Source organism: Heloderma suspectum, chromosome 2, assembly GCF_057233095.1.
Source record: "Heloderma suspectum isolate Gila_16-S chromosome 2, 16-S_ref, whole genome shotgun sequence".
In the NCBI taxonomy this organism is placed as follows: Eukaryota; Metazoa; Chordata; class Lepidosauria; order Squamata; family Helodermatidae; genus Heloderma; species Heloderma suspectum.
In genome coordinates, this window is record NC_139459.1 from 310,026,935 (window position 1) to 310,053,765 (window position 26,831).

General features: G+C 42.1%; 1 protein-coding gene across 4 annotated transcripts in view; it reads right to left on the reverse strand.

The window, feature by feature from the left end:
* Positions 1 to 26,687, reverse strand: part of IFT122 (intraflagellar transport 122) — a 91,325-nt gene extending 64,638 nt beyond the window's left edge. The window contains exons 1-12 of one of the 4 annotated variants that reach the window (XM_084840244.1): positions 26,557 to 26,687; positions 23,603 to 23,669; positions 23,214 to 23,298; positions 22,875 to 22,953; positions 19,549 to 19,625; positions 18,539 to 18,605; positions 17,820 to 17,966; positions 13,143 to 13,210; positions 11,362 to 11,437; positions 10,569 to 10,760; positions 9,340 to 9,478; positions 7,896 to 8,098 (exon numbers count right to left, since the gene is read on the reverse strand). In XM_084840244.1, coding sequence (XP_084696370.1) covers positions 7,896 to 8,098; positions 9,340 to 9,478; positions 10,569 to 10,760; positions 11,362 to 11,437; positions 13,143 to 13,165 — 633 coding nt within the window. In that variant the 5' untranslated portion in view covers positions 13,166 to 13,210; positions 17,820 to 17,966; positions 18,539 to 18,605; ... (3 more) ...; positions 23,603 to 23,669; positions 26,557 to 26,687. Of the gene's footprint in view, positions 1 to 7,895; positions 8,099 to 9,339; positions 9,479 to 10,568; positions 10,761 to 11,361; positions 11,438 to 13,142; positions 13,211 to 13,527; positions 13,696 to 15,950; positions 15,970 to 17,819; positions 17,967 to 18,538; positions 18,606 to 19,548; positions 19,626 to 22,874; positions 22,954 to 23,213; positions 23,299 to 23,602; positions 23,670 to 26,556 lie in introns of those variants that run through there. The other 3 variants (XM_084840242.1, XM_084840243.1, XM_084840245.1) reach the window with 3 other exon arrangements.
* Positions 26,688 to 26,831: the final 144 nt, after the last annotated feature.

A 26,831-nucleotide genomic window follows, 5' to 3' on the forward strand; every position in this document is an offset into this window, starting at 1 on the left:
ATGCTTTTTTTTGTATCCGACTGGCACCTAAGAGCCAAGCTATTTTCGCCTTTCAATGGGAAGATCACATGACTGGGAGGAAGACCCAACTGACCTGGGGCCGTCTTCCCCAAGGTTTCAAAAACTCCCCCACATTATTTGGGACGGCCCTAAGTCAAGACCTCCAAAATTTTCATTCCGAACCCGGGAAAAGAGTTCTATTGCAGTACGTTGACGATTTGCTCTTAGCAGCATCATCAAGACTCGAATGCTGGCAAAGCACCCAAGAACTGTTGCAACTTCTGTGGGAACGAGGATATAAAGTATCCCGGAAAAAGGCACAACTTTGTAAAACCCAGGTACGATATCTAGGGTTCATAGTATCTCAACATCAGCGAGAATTGGGTCCTGAACGGAAAGAGACTGTGTGTGCCCTGCCAGAGCCCACTACTAGGAAGCAGGTGCGGGAGTTCCTTGGGGCTGCAGGGTTTTGTAGAATCTGGATTCCCAACTTTGCTGTAATGAGTAAGCCTCTTTATGAAGCTACCAAAGGTTCAGAGGCAGATCCGTTTCAGTGGGGAGAGCCACAAAAACAAGCTTTCATAGATATTAAGAAAGCATTACTCCAAGCGCCTGCTCTAGGACTTCCTGATGTGGCTAAGCCTTTCCTGTTGTATGTCCATGAACGAGATAATGTAGCTGTAGGGGTGCTGACACAGCAACTTGGATCATGGCAGAGACCTGTTGCATATTTATCCAAGCAGTTGGATGTAGTTGCCAAAGGCTGGCCAGCTTGCCTGAGAGCCATTGCCGCAACCGCCCTCCTGGTTAAAGAGGCAGATAAGTTGTCAATGGGACAAGAACTAACCGTCTGGGTTCCACATGCAGTACTCACGCTAATGGAGTATAAAGGAAATTACTGGTTCACCAACGAGCGCATGACCAAGTACCAAGCTCTGCTCTGTGAAAATCCACGTATCAAGTTAGAGGTGTCATCCAACTTAAATCCAGCCACGTTGCTGCCAATAGAACCAGGAGGTCAGCCTGAACACGATTGCATCAAAACTATGGATGAAGTTTATTCCAGTCGTCCAGACTTGCGTGATAGCCCCTGGCCTCACCCAGACGTCACCTACTTTACTGATGGAAGCAGTTTTGTCCGAGATGGGAAAAGATACGCCGGCTATGCAGTAGTAACTAAAGACAAGGTTATCGAGGCCAATCCTCTGTCTGTGGGAACTTCAGCCCAAAAGGCAGAATTAATTGCCCTAATTCGAGCCCTGACGTTAGCTGCTGGACTCACGGTCAATATTTATACGGACTCTAAGTATGCTTTCACCACCCTCCATGCCCATGGAGCATTGTACCGTGAGAAAGGATTAATAAACTCCACCGGACAAGGTATCAAAAATATAACAGAAATATCGGCTCTATTAGACGTCGTATGGCACCCCAAACGTGTGGCAGTAATACATTGCCGAGGGCATCAAAAGGGAACAAGTGAGGTGGCAGAAGGCAATCGATGGGCAGATCACGTAGCCAAGCAAGTTGCCCTCAGAAAAGAGCACAATAGAGAAAAAATTGAGATGACCATCTCGGAAGCCCCGTTGTTCCAAGTTAACTTGACAGATGTGTATCCAACCTACACTCCAGAAGAAGATCAAATGGCTGTTGAGACCCTGCAAGCTAAGAAAATAGCCCAGAAGTGGTGGGAACTGCCAGATGGACGAATCTATGTGCCACAACGGCTAGCTTGGAGCATTGTCCAGACTGCACACAAAGCTACCCATCTGGGAAAAAGTGCTCTGGCAGCACTACTACAAAAGCAAGTCTACATCAATGGACTACACAGTTATGCCAATTTAGCATCTATGCGATGTGTAGAATGCTCCAGAAATAACCCCAGACAAGGGAAGAAACCCCCTCCTGGCATTCAGCAACTTGGCACTCTTCCTTTTGAGGCCCTAGTTGTTGACTTTACTGAAATGCCTAGGGTAGGCCATTATCGTTATCTACTAGTTTTTGTGTGCACTTACACAGGATGGGTAGAAGCCTATCCTACCCGAACTGAGAAAGCACGTGAAGTTATAAAAGTCTTAATGAAAGACCTAATTCCGAGACACGGATTACCCCTATTTATTGGATCCGATAATGGCCCTGCATTTGTTGACCAGGTGTTGCAAGGAGTTAAACATTTATTAGGCATTCAGTGGAAGCTTCATTGTGCGTACCGTCCGCAAAGTTCTGGACAAGTGGAAAGGATGAATCGGACCCTCAAGACCCACTTAGCCAAGCTGTGTCAGGAAACTCAGCGAAAATGGATAGAGATGCTGCCCTTAGCTCTGTTCAGAATTCGATGCACTCCACACAAAACTACTGGTCTGTCTCCCTTTGAATTAATGTATGGCAGGCCTCCCCAAATTTTGGTAGGATTAAAGGGAGACCTGCAAGAATTGGCTAATGTTAGTTTAACCCAAGAGGTTCAGGCACTGGGCAAAGTTCTTCAAGCCCAGCGTCGGTATATTTTGGAAAATAGACCCCCAATTCCTATTACTGAAATCCATCCTTTCCAGCCGGGAGACGAAGTGTGGGTCAAAGATTGGAAAAATGACCCTTTAACTCCCAGATGGAAAGGACCAAATACTGTTATACTTTCCACCCCTACAGCTGTAAAAGTAGCTGGAGTTAAACCTTGGATACATTGGACGCGAGTCAAGAAAGCAAAAGGGGGGGAGTGGATTGCAAACAGAAATCCTGACAATCCTTTAAAAGTTGTACTGAAAAAGAAAAAGCAGTAAAAGAAGACTCAGGCTAGACCTTACTGGGGACAAACCAGGAACTTGTTCCCCCTGCGTACGGTCAGACCTGCAGCTGGAGAATTGAAGAAGGGGACTAGACCCTACTGCAGCTTGCCAGGTGAATAGCTGCCCTGCGTACGGTCAGATCCCGAAGAAGATTAAACATGTATATTGCAATGTTAGTAGTGATAAGCTGCACCTCCTCAGTATTGTGCGCAAAAGGAGGGCCTGCTTTAGGAGAGGGGAGTATGCCCTTAAGGTTTGCTGATAATTATTGGCTTCACTTAGCTAATATCACTGGAGTAAAGCATTTTTGTTTGCCAGAAGATATACCAGCCAATAGACTCATTAGTTCCTGTTTAATACCTGTTTGTAGGCATCCCGATGAGATTCAAAATGATACTATGTTAAGCCATTACTATATAAATTTGACTTATTCCCAAAATGCAAACTGGGGCGCAGTTACAAAAACTCTGCCTCCTACTGAATTTACTTTACGCACTCCCATTGTAGCCGGTATAAATGCCACTTGTGCTCGTATGATTAATTGTCAAAAATCTTCTGGAAAATGTAAAGCTATCCCTGGACCCCCCTTCCACTGTAACGAAATTCAAAACATATCCTTTAATTATGCACATATACTTCTGCCTCATGGATGGTTTTGGACCTGTGGTTCCCGTACCTGGTCTTTCATCCCTGCCAATTTGTCTGATAACCACCCATGTTGCCTTAGCCGTCTGGTACCAGTCCTTCCCCCATGGCCTGAGAAAATTTGCCAACGACAGCCCCGGGCACTCCAGCTGACTGAGAGCTGTACTAGTCATGTGAGTCTGTACTCTGATTCAGAGAAACTAGCATTAGCAGCATCTCTGGTTGAAGTGCCAGGCCTAGCCCTGGCCGATGGTCTGGAGATTAACAGGTTAGCCTGTAGCTTAGCCAAAAGCATAAATGCCACCTCACGAGCTCTGTCATTATTAAATAAAGAATTACGTGACCTAAGAGGTGCCGTCTTAGAAAACAGAGCTGGTATAGATTATCTTTTCCTTCTCCATCACCTGGGCTGTGAGTCACACCAGAAGCTTTGCTGTTTTAATTTAACTGATAACAGCAACGCTGTAAATGTGCAGATCAATAATCTGCGTAATATAGTAGCAGATATAACAATAGGAAAACATGATTGGCTCGATTGGTTGACCTCTTGGCTTCCAGACCTCAGATGGCTAAAAGCATTGTTCGTTCTAATATTGCCAGTAATAGTGGTAGGAATGCTGTTGTGTTTCTGCATCCCCTGGTTCATGCGTTGCTTGAAACATCAGTTTACTGCCTCGGCCACCAAAACAGCTGCCCGCTATGCTTTAATAGCTCAGCAAGATATACAGTAAAAGTGCTATAGTAATCCTGTGTTATGCATTGCCAACTTCTTGTGTAATTTAATGCTATAATTGTAATAAAATTATGCATCAAAGGGGGGAATGTAGCAGCCATGTAAAAAAATCAGAAATGTCCTTGCTGAGCTGGCATAAGATAGCAGAAGCAGCAATGTGGAAATTCCCCGAATTATTGACAGGACTGGGTCTCTCTGACACTGGCATATCATGTTCCAGTCCTCTGCTTGGCTTGCATATTGCTTGGATACATATCAAGGTCTCATTCTTTGCAAATCATGCCCTATTACCCATTTTCATAGACCTCGCAGTTAGAAACCGTGACAGAAGGGGAGGGGGAAACTGTTTGCTGTCATATCTATAAAAGTCATGTATTACTGTGATTCGGGGCTTCTGGCTCTTTGGAAACGATTCCAGCCTTAAGCCCGCGCGTTAAATAAAGAAGAATCTCTTTTTCCTTCACTCCGTGGTCTCTCTGACTCTGATTTCTGCTACAGGGTCATAGACCTTCTTTTGGGAGAAGACTGAGCCAAAGTAGGAATTGAGCACTTCTGCCTTTTCTTTGTCATCTGTTATCATTTTGCCATCCTTATTTAATAGTTGAACTACCATTTCTTTCCTCTGTCCTTTACTACGCACATATCTGAAGAAAGCCTTTTTGTTGCTTTTAGCACCCCTCACTAACCTTGGCTTGTTCTCAGCTTTAACCTTCCTGACGCGATCCCTGCAATTCTGTGCTACCTGCCTGTACTCTTTCTTTGTAGCTCGGCCTTCCTTCCACTTCCTTTATGTGTTGTTTTTTGTTTTCAGGTCATCTCTTAAGATTTTTGTGAAGCCATATTGGCTTCTTCTGTTGTCTTCCACCTTTTCTTCTTGTTGGAATTGTTTGTAATTGTGCCTTTAGAATTTCCTTTTTAAAAAACTTCCAACCATCTTGGACTCCTTTTCTTGTTAGAGTCGCTTGCCATGGGACCTTACTGATCATTGTTCTGAGTTTATTAAAAGTGGGATTTCCTAAAATCCAGGGTACGCGTTTGGCTACACCTGGCTTTTGCTTCCTTTAGAACCAAGTACTCAAGTACAACATGGTCGCTTTCCCCCAGAGTTCCTGTAACTGCTACTTTATCCACTAAGTCATCTCTGTTGGTTAGGATCAAGTCAAGGATAGCTGATCCTCTAGTTCCTTCTTCTACTTTCTGTAGGAGGAAGTTATCCGCCAAACAAGTGAGGAATTTCCTGGAGGGGCCATGTTTTGCAGAATTTGTCTCCCAACAAATATCGTTGAAATTGAAGTCCCCAATTACTACTACATAATGCTTCCTTGAAACCTTGGCAATTTGCTTTTCAAAAGTTTCATCCTCGGCTTCTCCTTGATTGGGTAGCTGGTAGTAGACTCCGACCACCATGTCCCTTTTATTCTTTGCTCCATTTATTTTAACCCAGATGCTCTCGATGGGGCTACCAAGATCCTCCTCCTGTATTTCTGTGCAGAGAAATGCATGTTTAACATACAGTGCAACTCCACCTCCCTTTCTGTTCCTCCTGTTCTTTTTGAACAAGTTATATCCTTCCATTGCTGTATTCCAGTCCTGGGAGTTATCCCACCAAGTTTCAGTTATACCTATCAAGTCATAATTTCCCTCCTGTATTAAGAGTTCAAGTTGGTTCTGTTTGTTTCCCATACTCTGGGCATTAGTATATAGACATTGAAGACCATGTGCTTTATAGTCTGGCTTTCTTCCTACATGTTTCTGAAGACTGTTATGGGTGCTATTAGAGCTGTTCTCTCCATTGCGGTGCATGAGCCTTCGTCCATTGTTATCCCCAACTTTACGTCTCCCTTCCCTGTAGGATTCAGTTTAAAGCTCTCCTGATAAAGTTCTTCATGCTGTGGCCAAACACATTCTTCCCAGCCTTTGTGAGGTGCAACCCGCCCCTTGCCAACAGTCCATCGTCCAGGAAGTATGCTCCATAATCCCAGAATCCAAATCTCTCATATCAGCACCACCTCCGTACCCAGTCATTCACCCGGAGTATTTTTCTTTCCCTTTCTATCCCTCTTCTAACTCCTGGAAGGATGGATGAGAAAACTATCTGGGCCCCAAAGTTCTTGAGTTTCCTTCCCAAAGCTTCAAAGTCTGACATGATTTCTTTGTAGCTCCACTTGGCGGTATCATTTGTTCCCACATGGATGAGAAGAAAGGGATACCTGTCAGTGGGCTTTATGAGTGTAAGCAACCCTTCAGTCATGTCTCTAATCTGTCCTCCTGGGAGACAGCATACCTGGCGAGTCAATGCGTCTTTGCGACATATTTGGTCTGCTCAGCTAGGAGGCAGGAAACAGGGTACAGAAGGTGGGTACAGAAGGTGATCATCTTCTAATGTGGCCTGTGGCACTTCTATGTCTAAAAGCACCAGTAAGCACGCAGTAAATTGCGTGCAGGCAGTGAGCAACTTTCCTTTATATCTTTTTAAAGGGGAATCCTGCATCTCTCTGCTTTTGTATACAGGGCTTGAGTAGTCTCCACCTCTGCAGGGTTCCTGCTCAAATGTCCTGGGACACTTGAAGTTAATTGTCTTTGCACTGGAGCTCATGGATATTGTGAAGTGCCTCGAATATCTCTGTTTTTATAATTATAATTCTCAGCTGTACGTCCTAGGCTGGTCTCTGCCCGAACACTCTATGCACCCTTTCAGCATCATCCATTTTGACTATGAGGCCAAGATTTAGGCTTGCCAGCCACTGAACAACAAAGACTCCCATATCCCCTTCCTCTTCATACTCTGGCAGATCACACATCCTAATACTGCAATATCAACTTCTGTCTTCCAGGTGCAGCTGCAGCTCCCTGGTCAATTTAGTTTTTAAGCTGTGTTCCAGACTTAGGTTCATAGCTGCATTTGCTGTGGTTGAAATTTCTGCAATTTGTGTAGAAACTGGCCTTGGTTTTGCTTCTAATGGAGAAAGCTCCTTCTTCAGAGCAAGAGCCCAGTCCTCTGCCAAATCCCCTCCAAGTTGTTGGCTTAGTGATAAGATATCTATGTCCTTTGACAGAACACTTGTCAGTTTCCACCTTTTGTTGTCTTTGTGCCACCTTTTGCCAGGATGGCTCCTTCCTCTTCACTTGACTATTCTGAGCTGTCAGTTGTATCAGCTATGGAAACAGTGAGCTTTGGTATTTCCCTGCTGCCAATTTGTTCTTTGCTGCATCTCCTTTGTGGATGTGATATTTAGAAGTTGAGGAATTCAAAATAACTGTTGTCAGTGGATAAAAGGAGCCCTGGGATTAAGAAGTTAGTAATGCCTTCATCTTGCCTACTGGCAAGTCAGCCCTCCCCCCAGCCCTTTTATTCTTATTCTGAAAGTGTAGCATATAAAAGGGAGAACACTGCATGCTTTTAAGAAACCAGTGAATTCAACCCCCATGAAAAATTGGTGTTTCTTCTTAAAACCTCTAAATCCAACCATCAGCTTATTCCAATGAAGCTGACAGAAGCAGTGTATTTAAACTTTTAGGGAAGCCACATATGAAATTTGGAGTGGGACAGGTCAAGAAAGAGCATGCCTTTCACTTAACAGCTGCCTCTGTTGACCCACTTAACATGTTGAACATCTGTGAGGCAATCGTTACATTATAGCAGCTTTTTAAAACTCTTACTTGGCTCAGTATTAGAAAACATTATTTCAAAAGTGTGTACAGTTCATTTTCAGATACAGAGTTCTATTGCTTACCTGGCATAAGATAATGTGTTCAGAACATACAACCAGTAAGTTACATTCAAATTTTTTTGTTATCTTTTCTTTCACACGGTAATGCATGTCTGAAGAATCATCAGAATATAGCTCAAAAATCTGAATTTTCTCTGGTAACTGGATTGCTAATCTGTTTTTGTATATTGCAATTTTCTTTACAAGCTCTCTGTTCTTTATTCTAACTGAAAAGAAAGAACATTAGTCAAATGACTTGCAAGTTTAAAGTGCTTTAAGTTTAAAGTGCTTAAAATCTATTATAAAGTTTATCTAGATTCACACAAAATAAGGCAGATCTCTGCCTGGTACTGGTTACCAGGAGTCACATATTATTAGTACTCATTATTTTTTAACTGGTCGCATATTATTAGTACTCATTTTAAACATTTGGAGGGGTGGAGGAAGAGGCAATGTATCTGTAATGCTTTTTCTGCCCTTTCACACCATTACTTCTGCCTTGATGGGTGCTCCAAAATGTGCCTTAAATAAAACAATGAAATCTAGGCGCCCTCCTTAACCCCATAAAATCCCTTTCATGAACTCTCGCCTCTAATGTGTTTGTCTTCCACTAAAAACAGTTCTACATTTATCTTGTGTTCCTGAATCTTCCAGTCAGCCTTTGTCAAGGCAGCATGATACATAAGAAAGGAACTATGTACCTCTCTATGTACTGTATCTAGCTGTAGAACTAAGCAGCAGATATATTTTATTGGTTCAATCAGCAGTGTAAAGATGTCATGCAAACTTTAAAGTTCTCTAAAATACATTGGCTTGGGTCCAAGTTTTGTTCCCACTGGGAGACATGTGGGGGGAACATGGCATTTGCCAATTCCCCTCTCCACCTGCAACACCTTGTGCCCTCTGAAAATCTGCTCTGCTCTTAGGGAACATTCCAGAACAGTGTGGGAGGTGGCACGGGGGCTGCAAGGGCAGGGGGGAATTGGAAATAGTCACCTCCCCACTTTCCACCAGTGGGATCCCTGTGCGGGATCAAAAGCATTCCAGGGATGGAAGGAGCCTTTCTGTTCACAGAAGGCAATGTCTGTACCCAACCCTGCATTTTCCAGCCTTGTGCCTTAGGGCATCATACAATCCAGGTATAAAAAACAATGAAACCACCAAAACAATTAAAAACTACTTAATAAACTATCATCACTAGCAGCAACAAAAACCCAGGCTAGCAGTAGATTAACAAATCTTGATTTGTTACCCAATGAGGTAGTAAATTGGGTCTCCCAGGACAAAGAATTCTACACAGAATACATCTTCATGAAAACTAAGTATTTATGGAACAAAAAGGCAATGTAATTTTTTCCATATAAATACATTTTTAATTGTCAAACATGTGCATGGCTATTGATTACTAGGGAGGTGGGGAACGCCCCCTCCAAATTATAAAGTTGAATTAATGTTCCCCAAAAGCTACCTTTTTGCTCAGTGATGAGGTGTTGGACAATAACATCAGTCATACTGTCTCTGTAAGCATAGCGGTCCTTATAAAGGCCATGGACTGTGCTGAAAATCAGCTGATAAAATGAAATGGTTCCATCTTGGCTTCCTACTGCCTGAAGAGAAAGTAAAAGATAATCAAAAGTCCAAATTAATGTGTTTCTATATCTGAACTATGAACAGACTGAAAAATGTTTGCGGTTTTCCTGGAATTGTGAAATTTTAATTTGTTTATGTCGGCAGAGAATCCGATTATCAGGCATCTAATAAATCTTTTAAATGGTGGAAACAATCTAAGATTACCTGACCTTTATTTAAACATCAAGTTACCAATTATGAAAGGTGAATATTGTTTTCAAACATACAATAACTTTCAATCCCAACAGGAAAAGGAAAAATAAAGAAAAAGGAGAGCGGTTTGAGACTATTTATTACAGAGAAATACACATGTGAGGTTTTGAATCAGTATTAATAAATAAAACTGCCTTAGATGTCAGTGAATTTTGCCAGCATAAGATCTATTGTTATATGCTACATGCTTTCTGGCTGCTAACTGCACTTGATAAAATGTTCATTTAACTCTGTGCAGGCCAGGCCTATGTAACCAAAGTCAAATATAATGACCTTCACAGTGGTTTTGACCATAATATATTGACTGGGGTTATTTCAGTAAAAAAGGACTCTGCACGGCCCAAAAATAGAGGACATAATAGACTCTAGGGGGAATCAAGGAAAGGAAAGCCATGTGAATGTGCAACAGTAACTGAAGGCCAGAGGGGACAGGAAGGTACAGGGATAATAGGAGGAGGAGGAAGAAAAAAGTACTGCGGGTTGGCAAATCAAAAGGCAAAGAGGGGAACGTAATCAACCTGTTCTGTAGCCCAACCCAAATCCATTACCTAATAATGTAAATGTGAGTAAGAAATAAGGACCATCAGAGAGCTGTGGCTCCTTGTACACTCAGGTTTGCCTCCTTGTTATGTGTGAAATGGTCCCTAGAAATGATGTTGTTCTAAAAAGTTTTAAATGTCACTTCCACCACAGTGGTTTTGAAGTACACCTCATAGCTGGATCTGGCTCATATTCAAACTCTGATGGCTCAGCCATGGGGTGGGGCAGTGGAGAGAACAACAAAATCAGGGACCCAAAGGTAGGGGGAAACCTGTACATACATGTGCGCAACGTTTTTTAGAAACTCATTCTTACCACATAATTAGAATCTGGCTTAGCTTTACATGTCCACACCCAAGTGTTCTGTTCTCCTATGGTGCCAAGGCGCACTCCATCCTTTGTATAGAGAGAGACTTGTTTGTCTGAGCCTCCAATTAAAATGTATTCTCCTTTAGAAAAATAGCTCACACAGCAAGGGTCAAAGTTCAGGACTCTGTCCTTCCCAATCTATAATATGAAAGGAGATGTCAAATTAAAAAAATCAATACGCTTTGATGCTATAATTAGAAATCAGATATGTAGGTGAGACACACATATACATGTTTCTATTAGATTTGGTCCATGTTTGACCTGCTAGTGCATTTTTTTTCTTTCCAGAATGAACATTTTTATGCCCAAGCTTATGTTCAATGTTTAGATCTAGCAACACATGGCAAGTCTACTTCCTATGCCTTTTTTGTTCTTCAAGCCAGTGGAGGGAGCCCAGCCAGGAGATTCTTGTATAGCAGTCCTTCGCTCTGAACAGATAGCAGTAATGACAAGTGACACAACCCAACACAGCTGTGGAGATACTCTAAAATGTGTCTAAGAAGCAGCCCAGCTTGAACTGGCTAAGGATCAAGGGGACAATGCTTTTTATCTCCTCAGCAACTTGCAAATCTGAGCCATGACTTGCTAATAATTTATACAGAAACCAGGCAAAACAGCCAGAAAGTGAGACTCTGATTTTGAAGACTCAGCTGCTGTATAAGGAACTTTCAACAGTATCTCCCAAGGGAGGAGGGAAAAAGGCATACTTTCGAAGACACTGTCGTAACATACAACTTACTTGCTTGCCACTCAGTTGATAAAAGGAAAGCCTTTGACCCCAGTCTGCCACAGCTAAGATGTCATTGTGTTCATCTCTACCAAGTACAAAAGGAGAAGCCAATTATGATGTGCAGTAAACAGTTCTGATAAACTTCAAACACCAGACAGCCTCTGGTATTATCAAGATCACTACGACTTTGTGCTTTCATCAGATGTTCATCAGTACTAAAGCAACAAATTTTGTTCCACAGAGTTTTATTCCAGAAGTCTTGGAATTTCTCAACTTTTACAAGCTTGGCCTGCCTATGTACCTATGTGGTTATAGGTACATAGGCAGTTGCCTTATACTGAGTCAAACCATTGATTCATCTAGCTCAGTACAGTGTACAGTGAGTAGCAACCACTCTCCAGACTTTCAGAACAGGTTGTTTCTCAGCCCTATCTGGAGATGCCAGAGATTAAACCTCGGACCTTTTGCATGCAAGGCACATGTTCTGCAACAAGCTATGATAGTTTTTAGCCTATATATTGTTCTAGATATTCCAAGAAAAGGAGGTTTTACTTTGCTTAGAAGCATACATATTCTAACTTGGATTAGTAGATAAAGTTGGATGTAGCAGTCATAGATAGTATAAGAAATGGATTTAATGCCACTTTGGAATGTCAATGGAAATTCAAGGTACCTATACTTAAATAGCAAGCAACACCAATACATATATACAACAGTGAGAATGCTCAAATCTTTATACTTTTGTAACTTCCTCTAATCTAATCCTCTCTCTGGTTCATATTCAGTTCCTTTAATAAGGATCCATTCTCTTTCCATGCAGCAAGTTTTGCCTACCAATCAGGATTAAACAAAGTCCCCATCTTTTATCAACCAGGTATACTTGGATCTCCATTTCTGCTTTTCCTGTTCCCTTGCATGAAACACTTCCATGACCCTCAATATTCAGCCCTTCCAAATATATACTTTTTGTCACATAGCTGCAGATAACTTCACAACCCACAAATACACCTCCAAAACTTAAATATACCTCCTATCCTACCGTCTTCAGAAGGCTGCCAAGTTTTTCTTCAGAGTGATCCCTTGTAAAACTCTGCTGTTTAAGTTAATCCATGGAGGGCACAATCTTATCAGGATAGGTGGCCGCCTCCGAACTTGGAGGTGACTGCCTATCCAATGCAGGGCAGGAGAAGCACAGAGGGCATCGTTCCCTCCATGCTTCTCCTGCCTTGCATTTGTGGCTAGGCAGCTGATTTTGGCTGTCTAGCTGCAGGAAGGCAGAGCAGGAGAAGCAGCTGTCAGATGACACATAGGATGTGTCATACCAACATTTCCGCCTTCCCTGTCCTGGAACACCCCCAGGAATGCCCCATTTTCACCACTCTGCGCTCCTCTTCCAAGCGCGGGGCCGTTCTGAGCTGCCTGCGAGGCAGCGTGGAAGGGGGGAAGGTTGGCTCTCATGGAACTGACCTCGGAGCATGGGCTCCAAGGTCGGTTCCCGAAAACCGACGTATCCTATGGTCATCTAGCCGCTGACTAGCAGCCATAGGATTGCTCCCTAAATTGAATTTTCTTTGTTTGGCCATTAACCCTAACTTCCCTTTAATTGGATTTCATGAAATATAAGTCAGTTCAATCTATTCAAGACAAAAAGTTGTCAGCGTCTGAGTATCAGGAAGAAGAAATTAGCAGCACTGCTGGCCTGTATACCCTTACATTCAACAATTCTATTGAATTCCAGAAAGCTTCTCAAGACAACAGAAGCAGATGGCCTGCAGATCCCTAGAACCAACCTGTGCTGCACCAACATGGACATTTTCCCAAACGTGTCCCACACCAACTCCCTTCAAGCTCTGAGAACCTGTATCAAACACATGAGTTTGGGGAAAAATTCACCTCTGTTGAAAACTGCAAGAGCTTATGCTGAGACAAAAATATGGAACACTACCCTAAGAGCCAGATGAGAATATAAAATAAGGGAAAACCTGTTGGCGAGGGTCAGTATGGACAAATGTTGTGAGACTGTTCTCAACCTCAAGGAGTCACATAATACTGCTTACATATTAGGAAATAAAAATTATAAATTGATAATGAAATGTCAGAAAGCCAGGAATTAAATATACAAATTTTGGTTAAGACTAAGAGAGTATACTTTTATTTCCTTGATATTTCACTCACGAGCTGGCATTCCTAGGGCTCTCATCTTCCTCATGCTCTTCTTCCTCTGCCTCACTACCCTGACTACTGCATGTGATGGACTTCAGAACTGGTATGTCCTCTAAACAGGCGTGACCTGCCTCCTCCTCTTCTTCGCTGTCTCTAGTAGTCCAGAGATTCTCCCATCGACTGTAAATACCAATTGTTCATTCACATGACCTACTGCTACAAAACTCAATTTTCAAAATAAATTAATCCAAGATCAACTTTCCTGACATTAAAGAACTTTTCCCAGATGGATTTTGAAATTTTACTACTAAATGGAACAAGGAGTCCTTTTCAGTGCGAACTCCTTTGTCACACTTGGGAAAATATGGCTCTCCGTGGGATACAGTTGGAGAAAATTAAAAATGAAACTTGACAGTTTCTTGGTAGATACTATCCTTTCAAAGCAATGAAATGACTAACCGTATGAAATGTAATATATATTTTACATGTATCCATAAACTGTTTAAGTGTATCTATAACAAGGATAGGCAACTGTGGGAGGCCCTGCAGACACCACGCCCCCCGGGCCACAGCCAACGGGGCAGCCCCTCCAAAGTAAAAAGAAGGGGGTAAACCACTTCATAGTGCTACAACGGTTAAATTTAGCTAGCTTCCAATGCTTTTGGCACTCTATAGCCACTATAGATGACTTATTTTTTGTTTAAAAAATTACATTTGGGGACATCACATTTTTGTAAAAAATTAAATCAAATTCTATATAAATATTTGGGGGGAAAAGCAGGGACCATTCTGGGGGGCAGCAGGGGCTGCAAAAGCACATGTGCTACCCACCTCAATCTATAAAACTGATTAAATGTGTATGTAGTATGACCATTATACAGGTACAGGTTCTAAGGAACCAGAATTTGCAGGATCTCCCTGCTGCATGTACAAACAAAGGCAAACATGCATTTACTGCAATATCCCATGTGAAGTGGTTCTCAGTTCTTACATACCCAAGAAACATCCTTCTACTCTGTATTCTATTACAATCTCTAAAATTAACTAAGAGCATACTGTGAGGTTAATACTATCTGTCAGGACAGGTAGGCAAACGCATAGGCATTCTTGGAAGCTGCCCTATAAACTATGAACTCCTGTCCCACAGGGATTCACTAAAGCTCCAAAGTTGTTTCAGCATGGCATTCTAAGAGCACTGAACTGGCTTTTGGGGGCTGAATTACACTGGTAGAGGGGTCATGGTTTTTTTTACATTTTCTGTTTTAAGGGAGATGTAGTCTACATCTGCTTTCTAATCTAGTATAGTTGAACTCCCTTAGCTTTTGAGATAGAACGGGCTATACATACAACACATACGCAACAAATCTCTTTTTAAAAGACACAAAATAAGACACAGAGGGCATAAGAACAGAAGAAGAGCCATGCTGGATCAGACCAAGGGTGCATCTAGTCCAGCATTCTGTTCACACAGTGGCCAAACAGCTGTTGACTGGGAACCCACAAGCACAGCATGAGCACAACAGCACCCTCCCACCCATGTTCCCCAGCAACTGAGGTACACAGGCTCACTGCCTCTGGTACTGGAGGTAGCACATAGCCATCGGGACTAGTAGCCATTGATAGCCTTTACCTCCAGGAATTTGTTCAATCCCCTTTCAAAGCCATCGAAATTGGTGGCCATCACTACATCCTGTGGTAGCAAATTCCATAGTTTAACTGTACGCTGTGTGAAGAAGTACTTCCTTTTATTTGTCCTGAATCTCCCACCAGCTTCATAGGATGACCCCGGGTTCTAGTATTTGAGAGAGGGAGAAAAATGTCTCCCTATCCGCATTCTCCACACCATGCATAATTTTGTAGACCTCTATCATGTCTCCCCTTACCCTCCTTTTTTCCAAGCTAAACAATCCCAGCTGTTGTAACCTTCTCTCATAGGGGAGATGCTCCAGCTCCTTGATCATTTTAGTTGCCATTTTCTGCACTTTTTCCAGCTCGACAATATCTTTTTTAAGGTGTGGCTACCAGAACCGTACACAATATTCCAAGTGTGGTTGAACCATAGATTTGTATAGGGGCAGTATGATATTGGCAATTTGATTCTCAGTTCCTTTTCTAATTATGCCTAACATGGAGTTTGCCTTTTTTACAGCGGCCGCACACTGGCTGACAACTTCATTGAGCGGTCCACCACAACCCCAAGATCTCTTTCCTGGTCAGTCACCGTTAGCTCAGATTCTATCAGGCTATACTTGAAATTGGGATTTTTTGCCCAAACGTGCATCACTTTACGCTTGCTTACGCTGAACCGCATTTGCCATTTAGATGCTCATTCTCCCAGTTTGGAGAGATCCTTTTGGAGCTCCTCACAATCCCTTTTTGTTTTAACCACCCTAAAGAATTTGGTGTCATCTGCAAACTTGGCAGGGCATACTTACCTGATGTTTATATAGAGCTTTGGCAATAATTTCCAATCTGGGTTCAGGCCCAGTTTTGGGACTTAAACAGCCTTAGTCGCCTTGGTGGATAACCTACACCAGAAACAAGACAGAGGGAATAATTCCCTCCTGTTGGTTGGGCAGCATTGATACCATTGATCACGGTAACCTTGTGAGATGTTTACCTGGTATACCATTTTACAGTAGTTCCAACCCTATCTGGCTGTACTGTCTCAGGTGTGCTGGGAGATTATTATTCAGTGCCCTGGCCCTCATCTTATGGGGAGCCTCAGAGCTCTATTTTATCCACAGTGCTCTTTAATATCTGCAGAGTCTTGTGGAGCCTTAAAGATGAACACGTTTATTCTGACCTAAATTTGTTAGCCTTTAAGATTCCCCAGACCTTTGGTTTTTTCTGCTGTAACAAAAATGGCTTCCCCTCTGAAAATTCTACATTCCTTATATTCTACATGAAGTTCCTGGGAGAGGTCATCTGGAGTTTTGGGGTTAGATCCCATCAATATACTAACAATAGCCAGCTCCACCTCTCTTTTTCAACTAATGCCACGAAGGCTATGGAAGCACTGAACTGATGCCTGGAGGCAGCAATGGACTGGATGTAGGCCAACAAGTTGAAGCTCAATCCAGACAAGACAGAGATAGTGTTGGTCTGTACATGAGCTAATCCAGGACTGGGAGTACAGCCTATTCTGAATGGGGTTGAACTTCCTCTGAAGGGCCAGGTTTGCAGCTTGGGAATTCTGGATCCAGCATTGCTCCTGGGTGCTCAGGTGGCTGCTGTGGCCAGGAGTGCTTTTGCCCAGCTTCTCCTGGAAAAAGACCATCTAGCCAAAGCGATACATGCTTTGGTCACTTCCTGCTTAGATGACTGGAACATGCTCTATGTGGGGCTGCTCTTGAAAAGTGTTCATAAATTGCAGCTGGTCCAGAATGTGGCAGCCAGACTGCTTTTTGGTGTATACTTTGTAGACCACATTACACCAGTCCTATGTCAACTGCACTGGCTTCTGACTTGTTTCTGGGTCCCATCCAAGGTACTCACCCTTACCCATAAAGCCCTGAACAGCTTAGAGCCAAGATACCTGAAAGACCACCTCCTCATATATGAAACTCCCCATAGGTTGAGATCATTTTTGGAGGCCCTATTATATGTCCCACCACCAAGGGGTTCAGTTTGCAGTAATATGGGAAGGGCCTTTTCTATCACAGCATCCTGGTCATTGAATGCCCTCCCAAAGGAGGTGAAACAAGCCCATCCCTGGCAGCGTTTAGGCAGGCAGTGAAAACATTCTTACTCTGCTTGGTTTTTCAGTTTTATCATTGAAGGTTTTAACTTTGCTCTTTTTTATTTTAAGGTCTTACTTTAAATTTGTGTTATTTGTTTTGTTCTATTTTGTTTTGTAAACTGCTTTGGGAGCCTTTGTTAGGGCTCAAATGTGGTTTTAAAAAGGCTTGTATAAATAAAAATATTATGAAAAAAATATTTCTGCAGCGCCTCTAATGCTTGGCTGATTTTGCAATGGGAAGAGAAAACTCTTGCCTTGAACATTTCGTGTCAAGCTTTGGAGCAATGTGAAAGATTCCCTTTCACACATATGCACAAATGCAACATGTGAATAGCAGAAAAATGGGCCTAATTTTCTGTTTCTTACACTACTGTAAAATCTAAAGTAATGGTATTTGCTCCCATAAATTAAACGTATTTGTAAAAATGACCACAAACCCATTGATATCAGCCTCAAAAATCTAGAGCAGGGTACAGAAGCACTTACTAAAGATTATAAAAACATGAAGGCCTATTAATGGATATAATTGTGACTGTTTTTTCATAGAAGTGATATAGTTTACCTTGATGGATTCCACGAAATAGACCACACTGGAGATAAAGATCCACCTGGTCGTTCAATTTTGACTTTCTCTTCACCATTTTTATTTCTTATGCTGACAACACCATTGAACATTCCCAAAGCAAGGTACTGTCCATCATTTGTCCAACTGAAAAGAAAGGATAATACAGCTGGCTGAAAATACCCATCTCAACACTAGAGAGAGCCATGAGGCCAACAGAAATTAAATTATATACTGGGGAGGTGGGGGGTAGGTATAAAAGACTCAAGGGGGGAATATTCTTTATACTGCTTCACTCTACTGACAAACTGACAAATATTCACCCACTTCAACTGCAGATTTGTGATGAGGAGATCTTTTAAATAAGTCTAATGCTGCAAAGGCAATGGATTGTACAATTAAACATATGGAGTAGCGGCATAAGGAGATCTCTATTTCAACTGCAGTGATTTTCAATACATCTTCTATAAAATGCTAATGCTTAAATTTCATTGTTGTTTATCTAGGAAATCACATCCATTTTACAAATTCATGAGAGAGATTATTGTGCGATTGCTGTATTGTTCTGATCATGTTCCTGTACTGTTATGATTTTGTTTTAAACTCTGTTGTACGTTGACTTAAATCAATCTTTTGTGTGAAAAAACAACTCAAATGTTTTTAAATATGTCTCATTTGCAAGAACAAAATTATTATATTTGAACAATACATTTACATACCTACAACAGGTGATCTTATTGCTAACTTTATGTTTATTGACTGACTTCTGTTCAGGAGACCACAGACCTTAAAAGCAACAACAAAAACAACAAAGTAGTGAGAGCAGACTAATTTTTTCATAAGAAGCATTTGCGTTTTTGAAAAACGACACAAAAGAACTCCTAAATATTAACATAGTATCTACACCTCATGGGTAAGTTTTCCCCAGTCTGACCCTCTCCTTTGTATTCCCACATCTTACCTCTGCGCATCTCTGTGCCACATAATCGCTCTACACAAATGCCACTACTCATCATCTGGCAGTAGAGTCAAACAAGGGTCAGGGAGGACCGTAAATCAGTGGAAAAGCTTTGCATGCAGAAGGTCCCAGGTTCAGTCCTCAGCTTCTCCAGTTAAACAGATTCCAGGTAGCAGGAGATGTGATGGACAGACTTTGCCTGAGAGCCTGGAAAGCTATTGCCAGTCAGAGTAAACAGTGCTGAAGGGGTAGGCAATGTGGTCTTATCCAGGTGTTTTGGACAACTCCCATTATCCCTGACCATTGGTCATGCTGGCTGTGGCTTATGGAAATTGTAGTCCAAAATATCTGGAGGGCACCAGGTTGCCTATCCCTCCTGGGGCAGATGGACAAATAATCTGACCTACTATAAGGCAGCTTCCTATGTACCTAATACAGTATTGTCTTGAGGTTGTATCCAATTAGCCCTCTTTGTGACAGCAGTACAGGGAGGGGGACAATTTTCCCTCCCTCCTGCAGTCCCCTGTACACACTTAAAATCTGTTCTAGAGAGTGGGGTGACCATTCATAGTAGACTTGGGGAGGTGGAGAAGGAGAAAATCCCACTGTGTAAGTGGATGTTAGCTCATACATCACTGGATTTTGGATTTCACTCTTGGACAGCTTACACCCATAATGCAACAACCACTGAACCTCTATCTGATCTCTTCCTCCCTGCTACGGAAGGCCATAGGATTTGGCCTTAAAAAGTCAAAACTGTGGAAGACATACCAAAATCACTGGAGGAGCAGGATGCTAGTTGGTGCGTAACAGGATTATAGGATACACATTGTATGGAATCATTGTGCCTAAAACAAAGTAACAAACAACACTGAAAGAAAACAGTCTGAAATGTGGCAGCTTTAATTAACAAAGAAGTTTAGATATTATTTAAAGAAATGCCTCACCATCTGGAGCTGAAAGCAAATCAAACCAAATCCAAATGGCTTTGACAATAGTTCAGATGCAATATATTCATTTGAAAATAGAAAGCCTTTAAGCATGGGGACAAGACCCACAGATACTTCTTACACTGGTGTAGAACCTCTTTCAGCCCAAGGGCTGAACTCAATTTCAGAGAAATTCTCAGGAGCTGCATTCCAGTGGTGGGCAGGGCCAAAGGTAAAAGGGTCAGGACCAAAACCAGCAAACGTACGAGCATATTTTAGCTTAAAGTTCTTACTGCCAGTAACTAAGCCTTAGGAAAGGCATTTCAACCTTTTAGAATGGGGAAAAGAACATGCCAAAGCCAGCAAACCACCAAACGACTGGCAGTCAGAGGGAAGGGGGTATGGACTCCTGGGAACCCCAGAGGGCCAGATTAGGACCCCAGGCAGATCAGATTTGGCTCATGGGCATGAGGTTCAACACCCCTGTCTTACATCTTCACCTTCAATTACGCGTGAATCTCCTTGTGACAAATGTGTAACACCGTTCATACACTCCATCCTAAAAACTTACATACTGCAGTTCAAGCAATTTTTCAAGGCTCAATTTAAAGTACTGACTGGAACCTTTAAAACCCTAAACCAGGGGTGGGGAACATGTAGCCCTCCAGAAGCTGTTCGACTCCAACTCCCAGCCCAGCCAGCATAGCCAATGGTCATGGCTGATAGGAGTTGTAGTCCAACATCTAGAGGTCCACAGGTTCCCAACTCCTGCCCTAAATGGTTTAGTACCAGGGTATCTTAAGCAACTCCTCCTGCCAAAGGAACCTTTGTGGTTACTAACATCTTCTTTGGCAGTCCTTCTTTGGGCCCGCACCAGTTCAGAGGTGGGATGGGTGGTGACCCATGAAAGGGGCTTCTTAGTTGTGGTGTCCCAACACTGGAATGCTTCCTGCAAGGAGGCACGGTTGGCACAGGCTCCTCCCACCGTGCATAGGATGAACGCAAGTCTCCAAATTTGGGGGCTTACAATTGAGGGTATAACCCATAGGACTGTGTCCTAAAGGAATAATTCTGAGATAAAACCTTTCAAAATGTTGGTCCTTTTTTAGAACCTCCCTCTACCATGTTCTCCTCTCCATACTTATACCTGGCAAATATTTCCAAAAACTTAATGCTTTGTTTCATAAATTATTTTGGGGTTCCTTTCCATCAAGAATATCTTTGAAAAGGATGAAACTTCCAATTAATGAAGGCGGGTTCGGTTTTCCGTATCTAGCTATGTACCATCGGGCCTATTTGCTGACCTGTGCTAAATTTTGGTCTTTTCCACTCAGAGTAGATTTTCCACCTTGCTCAGTGTTGTAATCATCTTGTCTGGAGCCTCTCTTTAAATGGATGGCATTAGGTTCTCGGCATATTAAGGTAGACAGAGCTCTTCTCACAATTTTGGCAGTTAGAAAAGTGTGGCATACAATGTCATGTCAATTACAGTTTGATCCATTTTCCCATGCAAAATTGACTTTGTGGGGAAATCCAGATTTACGAATTGGCAAGAAAATGTTTTTATGGTAGACCTGGATAGATAAAATGATCTTTACCCTGGATCAATTAGTGGGGGTTGATTATGAGTTTTTGTTATTTTCAACTTTGCAAGATCAATTTGATTTGCCTGCTACAGCGGAATGGCAGTACTTGCAATTGAAACATTTGTTGGAATCTAGATTCGGTCCTGCTGCTTTTACTGCTTCAGAGTCTCCTTCGCTACTGGAAATACTCATCGAAGCGGATCAGATATATCGACCTATGATTCATGTTTATAAATATTTATTATTAATGAATAAATATGATACAAGTGGTTTACTGCAGGAATGGAACACGGAACTGGAACATCCTATTTTGTTTAATCAATGGACACTGGTCTTGGCGTCTGTATCGGACATTTCGACGGATCTTCGGTTATGCTTTATCCAGCAAAAACTTTTGTTTCAGGTCTACAGGATGCCACAACGTTTTTTTAATAAAGGCTTGTCAAATTCGGCTAATTGCTGGAGGTGTAATGCAGTCAATGCTTCTCTTATTCATATGTTTTGGAAATGCCCAATGGTTGCCACCATTTGGAAGTTATTGTATTGGTAAATTTTGTATTGGAAAGCTCTTTAATATTTACTGATGTAAATGTCCTTTAAATTACTTACCTGCTTCTTGGAATGTAACACATGGTCAGTGTAAATGGATTTTTTGGGCCTTTTTGGTTGCTGAAAGACTGATACTATGATACTGGAAGGATAAAAGCTCACCGCCTATAATGCAATGGACTGAAGACTTAACGCTAGCAACATTTGAAAGAGTGGTATATAGGCATAACTTGCAAATGGACTTATATGTGGATATCTGGTGTGCTTTTACTACAGTTTATGTATAACCTATTTTTTCCTTTTTTTCCTTTCTAGAATATTGTAATATTTGAAACTGAGAACTTTAGAATATGTTGTTATATTTTTGTTTTTGTTTTTATTTTTTAGGTTTTGTTATGTTTTCTGTTTTGTTTAGTTAAAATTCACAATAAAAAATTGAACAAAGAAAGTTCTCCCCATGTAATCTTGCAGCCTCTCACAAATTCTTAATACACATCATTGCTTTACTTAGGACCTACCAAGCCCAAGACTTTGTCCTTTTACCCTTTTAGTGCTGAAGTGGAAGAACATCAGAAGATTATCTTCAAGAAACAGCTGCCCCCCACCCCCATCTTCCTGTATAACAGAATGCTGATTGTATAGAATTTGCAGTGTCAAGGCTGGGCTGATCCTCTTCTATGGTGTGGCCTGACGAAAAGATGTGGGGCATAATATCAGGTCCATGATATCTATGTAATAGAGGATTCAGAAGCGCATGAAATGCACTTTCAAATGCACACCCTTTCAAGATGTTTATGTAACGAGGATACTCCCCTCTATTGGCTCCATCATTCCCTTCTCGGCTCTAATTTCTCTTCTCACTTTTGGATGCCATATTCTGACTCTTACATCTTTCTAATGTCCTCTCTCTCTGTAGGCTCATCTTCCGATCTGGGCTCATATTCTTTCTATTTATTCTTAATAGTAATTGCTGGAGTCCATACACAAAATTTAAATTAAAAAATGAAGATATGCAAAATCATGAATCACTTACGTATACTTCAGGATACCTTCTAACTTTGAAGTCCAGATGATCACAGTTTTGTCTGCAGCTCCTGAGGCAAAGCGCTTCCCTAGGAAATTTTGCAGAAGCCAGCATAAGTTATGAAACAGTTTGACTGCAACTGCTAATCTAAAGCACACAGAAATTGAAGGACATTCTTTACTATACAGTCAAAAATACAGCCAATTTTTCTATCAACAGGAAAGTTAAAGATATTTATGAAGAACAGACTGGCTATCAAACCAAATAAAAGTACTTTTGGTACTCAAGTTTCTATGAAATATGCCAACATGATCAATGAGCTGAAGAAATTCAGAAGGTTCAAATTACCATCTTTTGCATAAGCTACACAGTATACTGTCTCCTTATGTGCTTTCAAAGGCTGGATTAATGTTCCATCAGAAGTGTCATACACCTGTAGAGACAAAATAAAAAGGAGAGTATAAGTCTTCAGGTGCACAAAGTCAACACTGCTCAACTGAAAGTTAAAGTTTACTTATTAAAACAAAGATAAGCTGCACAAGAGTAGGCTGTTTAAAGACATTAATAAACCAACTGGTTTTTAACATAGCCAAAATATATCACAGTTATAAGCTTTAATACAATTTTAAAAATCTGTTTCAATAAACAAAAGGAGGAATGTAATTCATTTGATAGGGTACTTTATCATAAGTATGAAGAGGCCAATTAACAACCCAGCTTTAAAAAACAAAACATACCAGTAATCTGTTTCCAGAAGCAATTATCAGTTGAGTTCCATCAGGCTTAAATGCAAGGTCATAGATACTGTGAAAATAAAGGAAGGTGTTAATAGGGAAGCCAAATTATCTCTTATCGGCAATATTTTTCCATGTGGTATTTCCATAATAAGACTTCTGAATATAGGCTCACCACCCTATAGGTTTTAATAAAATGTTCATTTGTCTGTTCAGAAGTAGTACTCATATGCAGAACTGTCATTTGTATATCTCCTCTATCCCACAATTCATAACATTGACAGCAACTAATATTCTGAAGTTAGATTAATTTAAAGAAGGCAATATCATATCCCTGTCGATGTCTTTTTACTATTGTGAGCCCCTTTGGGAACCATTATGGTTGAAAAGCAATATACAATTATTGTTAAAATAAATATGCTGAAGAAACACTAGGGAAAGTTACTTGTGAATTGGCTTATGAGTCCAGGGAGCAGAAAAGGACTTTGCTGGCAATCTGTGAGCATACCTTAGGAGAGGCAATACAGCCTTTAGAATGTGCGGGGGGTGGGGTGGGGGGAATGGACATGCAAAAGCCAAGAAACCACTAAATTATTGGTGGCTGGGGGTAAGGGACAAGGCTAACTGGGGAACCCAGAAAGGCCAGACTGGCACTCCAGGCAGGTTGCATTTGGCCCCCAGGCCTGAGGTTCCGCATCCCTGTAGAGATGAACAGTTTCAGCCGATGTAGTCCTTATCTCTTTTTGCCCTTTCCCTCTTCTTTAGTCCCATCCTTAAACTGTGAGTCAATTTGTCAAGAAGCTTATCCTCAAATGTTTTTTGTAAACAAGTATAGGTAATACTCTGGCATGTTCTCCTGACTGAAATTCATCAGGGTTCTTCTTTGGGTCATTTCCACCAGAACCTGAAGACACTGTTGTTTTGAGAGCCTTTTGGTGTGTAATGCTGTCAGTTTATACATTAAGTTTAGTCCGACTGCTGTCATTTCCTTAGCATTGCAGGCCCCCCACCTGATCTGGTATTCTCTTTGGGCAGATGGGGTGATCTGAAGATGGTTCTCATGGACATTTCACTTTTTGGTTAGTTTTGGACTGGCAGCCAGCATGGACATCTGAGAGGGTAATGGACATATTAAAATAGTCTGGCCTAGGCACTTGATGGATCTGAATGGTTTCCTGAATAAACTTGGAGAATTTTCTGTGTAGTTGGTTCGTGGTATTGTGAAACCCCTGGCTGATCTGTGGAATATGGAAATTGCTTGGGTCGTTGGCACCACTGTTCCTAAGCAGCCTCTCCCCACTGATACAGCCAGATCCACTTCTTAACAGACAGCTGAGGGCAATAACACTAGAAGAGAAGACTAGAGCACCAATGGAGAAAAACGCAGGATGAATCAGATCAAAGGCTAGAGTTAAATTAGAGACCTACTTCTCAGCAGTGAGGGCGAAGATAATTTATTCCTCTGCCACCTAGGCATCTACATAAAATAAGTCAGTGACGCTTTACTGTGCAGGGCCTCCTTTGCCAGCATCTTGGAGGCGAGAGTCAGAGCAACCAGTGGTTTGCTGTGACCAATTTGTTTCATTCTTTGTGAATAAAGTCACAAAGATCTGCCTTGATTTGGAATCCACTATTGGAGCAGGGCAAGTTGATGAGACTTTGTCAAGTGCTGTTCCAGATGTGTTCGATTCCTTTCAGCCTGTAGAACTCAAGGATGTGGACTGGGTGCCTGTAGTGGTGAGGGCTACTCAATCTGTTTATTCAACCATGTCCCTCCTGTCTGATTAAATCAGCCAAGGCCGGACTGTTGCTATGGTTAGGAAAAGGAAAGGTTCCTCCTGTGCAAGCACCGGGTCATTATTGACCCCTAGAGGGACGCCGCTTGTGCTGGCGTTTTCATGGCAGACTATAGCGGGGTGGTTTGCCATTGCCTTCCCCAGTCATGACTACCTTTCGCCCAGCAAGCTGGGTACTCATTTTACTGACCTCAGAAGGATGGAAGGCTGAGTCGACCTGAGTCAGCTACCTGAGACCCGGCTTCCACTGGGATCAAACTCAGGTCGTGGGGAGTTTCGGTTGCAATGGTGATTAATACCTCTTTGTGGAAGGGGGTTGTTCCTTCTTGCTTAAAGGAGGCAGAAGGCCTTTTATTAAAGAAACCTTTAACCCACTAGAGTTAAGACCATTTTCAAATGTACCATTTCTGGCCAAGGGGATTGAGAAGGTGGTGGCCTTGTAACTCAGGCATATCTGGATGATACTGATTATATGGACTCAGTTCAACCAGGCTTTTGGCCAAGATTTGGGAGGGTTTCTCCTATGTTGCTCCCAAAATGTAAAACACACTTTCCTCAGAGCTACAAACAGCCCCACTCTCTCTACAGGTCTTGAAAAGGTGTCAAGACACATCACTGTAACTTGACTTTTAATTGTGTTAGTCTTTGCATTGATGTTATTTTAATGTTTATATTGGTGCTGTTTTTATTGTTTTGATAACAATAAAAACAACAAGTCCACCACTTTGGCATACATTTTTTTTTTTTTACAGAAAGTTGGTCTAAAAAACTACAAATAAACATTGCCTTCAGAATTATTAAAGTTGTATTTTATTATAATTGTATTTATTATAATTCTACCACTGCCTTCTCCAGCCGGGTGTCCTCCAGATGTTTTGGACTACAGCTCCTAACAGTCCCGACCATTGGCCATCCTGGCTGGGGCTTAATGGGAGCTGAAGTCCCAAACATCATTTCATGGTTATGCTGTCTGCCCCTCCAGGTACATTTGGTAGAAGAGTGGGATAAACATAAAGTATCATTAATAATAATTATTATTAACAGAACAGAAGTGATGCTGTATGGAATGGCAGACTAAGGTGGCGCGCCCCCATCTGCCCCGCGACCCTTTTGCTGCCCCCCTCCGCCCTCGCCGGTTTCTCAGGGGGAACCCGCTCTTACCACTGCTCGGCCTTATCCCTCCAGGTCAGCGCAGCTCGCATGTTGCCCCCTCCTGCGCACCCCCCGCCCGAGCAGCCGGCTCCCGCTTCGTATTTATTTACACAGGACGCCAGACAGCCTCCCCAGGCAACACGCATGCGCACTCATCCCCCCAGGTCCCGTTCCTTTGGCGCAAGGGAAGCAGCTCTGGAAGGACCGCGCGGAGCCCCAAGATGTGCGCACGCGCCCACAGGCGACACTGCGCATGTCTTAACTCTCCACCGTGATTCCCAACT